Source organism: Octopus sinensis, linkage group LG26 (genome assembly GCF_006345805.1).
Source record: "Octopus sinensis linkage group LG26, ASM634580v1, whole genome shotgun sequence".
NCBI lineage: Eukaryota > Metazoa > Mollusca > Cephalopoda > Octopoda > Octopodidae > Octopus > Octopus sinensis.
This window is the reverse complement of record NC_043022.1, coordinates 7,020,303-7,026,302: the sequence shown is the minus strand read 5'-3', so window position 1 is coordinate 7,026,302 and position 6,000 is coordinate 7,020,303. Positions and strand designations below refer to the sequence as shown.

Here is a 6,000-nt window from a genome sequence, read left to right as displayed (position 1 = left end):
CTGTTTAATAACTCTCAGCCTCGTCTGCTTCCCCCATTCCTTTACCAAATGATGTCCGAGACGCTTTCCTTCTATCTCATTTTCCTATTCCTGGTTTCATTTCGCCGTTAATACCTTAAATGTTTAATTACTAATCAGCTTGTTGTTGTTGTTGTTTCTTCTTCCATGAGCTAACCATTGGCAATGACCCCTCAACAGATAATTTTAATTCCATCTCTTAGAATTTCGTTAAGTAAATTACTCGTTCTCCCACTGGTTCAACCATTTCTATTACAATATCGTCCCTAAGCAAACTTGCTTGTTCGCGGTGCACCCACCATTGCCCACCCACCCCCACCAGTACCGGATATTGTGTTTGTCCCACCATCTCCACCGGATATCCCTTCTCCCACCACTATAACAGTTGTCTATTCTCACACATGCTTCAGGGGCTCTATGTTCTCTTCTGTCCAGAAATTTGTTACCACCCCCTAAGTTATCTCTTTTCGCAATTCCTCCTCCTTCACTGGTGCTGCTCCCTGTATTCCTGCACTCTCTCTTATTCTCTCTCTATTCCTCTCCCCTTCTCTTTCTTTATCTCCCTCCCCTGGCCTTATGAAGTGAAGTGAGGCAGAAAGCTATTAGGCTGCTCATATGTACCTATTTCTGAGTGTGGGTGTGCTTGTGTATATATAGGAATGGGCCTGTTTCCCCCGTCTGAACCCTCTCCTGGTGGTACCCTCCTTTATCCCTGCAATCCCCCTCTACCCACACAATGCAACCATTTCTGCCGACACCCTCGTAACCTAACATTGGAGTATCCATATTTGCCAATTTGCTACACTGCATGTATCTGCATCGCTCATGACCATAATGCTTATGCTTACAATGCTACTAACACCAGTTCCTACCACCAGTAGGGGCAACATCCTTAACATGCTTGAATGTTGTCAGGTTGGGAGAGAGGTAGAAAAGAAAAAGAGGATGAAGCATGCCAAACAAACGAATATCACCACAACAACCCTCTTCTTTTCAGGCGCTGAATAGCATCCCTCCACCCCAAACCTCACCCCACATTCCCCTCCCAGTTTTCAGAGTTGGCATTGTCAATGTTGGTACACTGAAAGGTAGGTCTAGTGAGATTGTGGAGATGCTTGAAAGGAGACGGGTTGATGTATGCTGCATACAAGAGGTAAGATGGAGAGGAGCTTCAGCTAGGGTCCTCACAGACAAGGCACATAGGTACAAATTCTTCTGGCAAGGTAACATGGATGGTATAGGGGATGTAGGCATTCTCTTTGCGGAGAAATGGGTGGATAAGGTTATAGAGGTTGTTAGGGTATGCGATAGAGTACTTAAGCTTAGGCTAGTAATGCAGAATAGCACAGTTACTATCATCTCTAACTTCAGGAAGCCAGAGTCACCTAACCTATCAATAAGGGGACTCTGCTAGCCAGATTGATTTCATCCTAACCAGACAGCAGGACGCAGGGTTGCTCATAAATGCAAAGATCCTCCCAGGTGAAGAATGTACCCCCCAGCATAGGCTAGTCATTAGTGACTTTAGCCTCGAGGCCAGAAGGATACCAAGAAGCAAACCAATCCCCAAAAAAAGGATTTGGAAGCTAAAGAACCCTTCACATGGTCAGAGATTTAGGGACATCCTCATCAAGAAATTTGAGGAGAGGGAGGAGGAGCTACAGACATCGGACATAGAAGGTAACTGGAAATTCCTACGGGACAGCTTACTGAGCCCCATAGACCAAGTCTGTGGCTGGTGCAAAGTCCCTTCCAGACCTAGAGTTACATGGTGGTGGAATAGTACAGTAGACAAGGCCATCAGGGCAAAGAAACAGGCCTGGAAAGCCTGGAAGGATGGGGGTAGCAGGGAACGTTACCAGGTAGCCAAAAGGGAGGCTGGGCGGCAGGTATACATAGCCAAGAGCGTAGCGGAAAAGAAGAAGTTTGTCAATGTCCAGAGACATGAGGACCAAAGAACTGAGGTATTTCGGATTGCAAGACAGTGTGTGAGAGAAAATTGGGATGTCACAGGAGAGAAATGTGTTCGAATGGATGATGGGGCACTTGCTTCTACTGATTCTGAAAAGAAAGAGGCTTGGAGAAGCCACTATGAAAGACTGCTGAATGTGGAGAATGAATGGAAGGAGAGCCTGCCAAATGTTGACCCAGTAGAGGGACCAGCTATCCATATAGCTAGCTCCCTAGTAGTTAAGGCAATTAAGAGTATGAAGCCAGGAAAAGCCCCCGGTCCATCAGGAATCACTGCTGAGATGCTTAAAACATCTGGTGGTGTGGGCTACAGCCTAGTCACCCGCATTGTAAACCAAGTAGTTCAAGTTGGAGTCATTATATGTACAGGAATCTTCTATGTATACCATTCTGTCTAAATAATGGATCTACAAATGCAATATCCCTGCATATCTCACATCTATTTCCATTCCTCCACTTCACTCTCTATTTCATATCTTATCTAAGTTAACTATTGCTTAACCATTTTCTCAAACCGTCTCCAATGAAGGTGTATATAAAATATCCCCCAAACAGCTGTAAGACCTATTTATAAACGTTCTGAAATCTTTCAGCAGCCTGGGACTTTTATCTAATTTTGTTAATTTATTTATATATATATATATATATTATATATATATATATATATATATTATATATATATATATATATTATATATATATATATAAATTATAAATATAAATTAAAATTATATATATAAATCATATATATAATATAATATAAATATAATATATATATTATATATATATATATATATATATCATATATATATATTATATATTATATATATATATATATAAATAAATTGTAATATCATATATATATATATTATATTATTGTATATATACATATGATATATGCATACACAGTAAAACGTTGGTTTACGAACACCACTGATCACTAATAAATCGTGCTTTTTATATATCTATCTACATATATATATAAAGGACAATTTATTCACGATCAGAGTTGTTTGAAAACCGAGGTACTGCTGTATGTTTGTGTGTGTGTGTGTGTGTGTGGTGTGTGTGTGTGTGTGTGTGTGTGTGTGTGTGTGTGTGTGTGTGTGTGAGTGAGTGTGTGTATACACTCATGCTTATAATGCAGTGAAACTGAAATAAGAGCGAAATATTGCTATCCCCTATTCTCGTTCACCTTTGGGGCAATTCATTTTGCCTGGTGTTTCAGGTAGTCTGTGTTTCTAGCACTCAATGTCTTTAATGGTTCATTTCCCTGAACAAAAACCCACAGCTAATAAGTGTTTAAACAAAACACAGACATTAACTGACACCATTAATGCTTATATTATTAGAGCAAGCTCTAATTCTAAATTTAATATATATCATCATCATCATCATCATCATCGTTTAGCGTCTGTTTTCCATGCTAGCATGGGTTGGATGGTTCAACTGGGGTCTGTGAAGCCGGAAGGCTTCATCAGGCCCAGTCAGATCTGGCAGTGTTTCTACGGCTGGATGCCCTTCCTAACGCCAACCACTCCGTGAGTGTAGTGGGTGCTTTTTACGTGCCACCCGCACAGGGGCCAGACAGAGCTGGCGAACGGCCACAAACGGATGGTGTTTTTATATCATATATATATATATATCATCACCATCATCATTTAACGTCCACTTTCCATGCTAGCATGGGTTGGGCGAATGACTCAGGACTGACGAACCAGAAGGCTGCACCTGGCCCTAAACTCGATCTGGCAAGAGTTTCTACAGCTGGATGCCCTTCCTAATGCCAACCACTCTAGGAGTGGTTGGCGTTAGGAAGGGCATATATATAAACACACACATACATACACATGCACACATAGACATGCACATGTGTTAATGATGACAAGGCATCCAAGAGAACAATAAAGTGACTAAAATCTGGTGCCACAAGAGTAGATGGGAATCTTCAGGCCTTGTACAGACAACCATCTCTAGCAAATATTCTGTTTTATGTTGAAACTGGCCGGATCTGGCCTCTCACACCCACTCAACAGTGTCATTTTGAAAATAAACACTCCCACCATTGAAATCTCAAAGCTATGAGGTAATGCAGGATAAATTCAAAACAATGCGCAGGAGTGGCTGTATGGTAAGTAGCTTGCTAACCAACCACACGGTTGCGGGTTCAATCCCACTGTGTGGCATCTTGGGCAAGTGTCTTCTGCTATAGCACCGGGCCGACCAATGCCTTGTGAGTGGATTTGGTAGACGGAAACTGAAAGAAGCCTGTCGTATATATGTATATATATGTATATGTGTGTGTGTTTGTGTGTCTGTGTTTGTCCCCCTAGCATTGCTTGACAACTGATGCTGGTGTGTTTACATCCCCGTCACTTAGCGGTTCGGCAAAAAGAGACCGATAGAATAAGTACTAAAAGGTGGTGCTCCAGCATGGCCGCAGTCAAATGACTGAAACAAGTAAAAGAGTAAAAGAGAGAGAGAGAGTAATGTGAATAAATATGCATTTCATCTGAGAGAGGAAGAGTAAAGAGTGAAGACTCCTCTTGGTCTTTGAATGACCACGAGAAGACACTAAGCTAACAACAGTGATTGGTAGGTTTCTATAATAAAAGACTGTGAGGCGGGGGGGGGGGAGTAAATGGTAAAAGTTGGGTGCTTGGTACATCATCCCACTCCTCACCCTTGCATTTTCATAGCAGCAGAAGAAACATGGAATCAGAACTGAAGAGTGTCCCAGGAGGAATCGACTTACCTCAGTCCAGATGAGAGCCCAGTCCCGGTAATCGACGGAGAAATGGAGCGTGTCAGAGGTGGGGTGCACCAGCTTCAGTTCATATCCATGACGACTGTCACGGTCAATAAAGTTGACAGAGTAGCCAGCCAGGTTAACGACGACACAAGGTCGAAGATCCTGCTCTGATTTGTAACACATGAGACGTCCAGCGCTGATCACAACAAAACGCTTGCTCCACGTCAGCTTCTTCTTGAGGTACAACTCCCCCGAGATGACAATGTCTTCGAGGCTCTTCACGGGTTGAACAAGTTCCAACTGAGAGGACGAATGAGTTTTGCGGCTGTGTTTAATTTTCTTTATTTTCTTCAGATTTCTGAAAGAAATTAAAGCGAGAGAATAAGCTGGAAGAGACGAAGGTAAGGATGGAAAAAAAATGGAAGAAAGAAAAATGATAAAAAGGAAAGAAAAAAGATACATTTTTAGTCGGGCAAATCGACCCTGGGACTTATTCTTTGTAAGCCCAGTACTTATTCTATCGGTCTCTTTTGCCGAACCGCTAAGTGACGGGGACGTAAACACACCAGCATCGGTTGTCAAGCAATGCTAGGAGGACAAACACAGACACACAAACATACATATATATATATATATATATATATATATATATATATATATACATATATACGACAGGCTTCTTTCAGTTAAATCCTTCCTTCCGCAAAGACTGTTTCTTTGGATTTCAGGCACTTAATTGTCTGTCAGTTCAATGTTTGATTCCAGCCAAACATGGCGCTGTTACATGCTTGCATTACAGGCTGTGAAGGAGCATGGCTTAATGGTTGGCCTATTCAGCTCATGATCACAAGGTCATAAGTTCAATTCCCAGTGATATGTTGTGTCCTTGAGCAAGACACTTTACTGCTCCAGTTCACTCATCTGGCAAAAATAAGTGGTACCTGTAATTCAAAGGGGGCCAGCCTTGTCACGTTCTGTGTCACACTGAATCTCTCTGAGAACTACATTAAGGGTACGTGTGTCTGTGGAGTACTCAGCCACTTGCACGTTAATATCCTGAGCAGGCTGTTCCATTGATCAGCCCAAATAGAACCCTCATCATCATAACCAACAGAATGTCAATTACATTACAGGCTAGAAATAGCAGTTAAATCTCTTTCAAATCATATTTTACTCTGGATACTGTTGTCCAAGATACACTATGCCTTCTGAATAAAAGCCAAGACATTTCAATCCTAGACCATCTACAACCCTAGGCCT

At 41.8% G+C, this 6,000-nt stretch overlaps 1 protein-coding gene across 2 annotated transcripts in view; it reads right to left on the bottom strand.

Annotated features, from left to right (window-relative positions):
• Positions 1-6,000, bottom strand: part of LOC115224784 — a 222,098-nt gene that overhangs the window by 37,865 nt on the left and 178,233 nt on the right. For both annotated transcript variants that reach the window (XM_036513760.1, XM_036513758.1), the window contains exon 9: positions 4,744-5,098. In XM_036513760.1, coding sequence (XP_036369653.1) covers positions 4,744-5,098 — 355 coding nt within the window. The remainder of the gene's footprint in view (positions 1-4,743; positions 5,099-6,000) is intronic.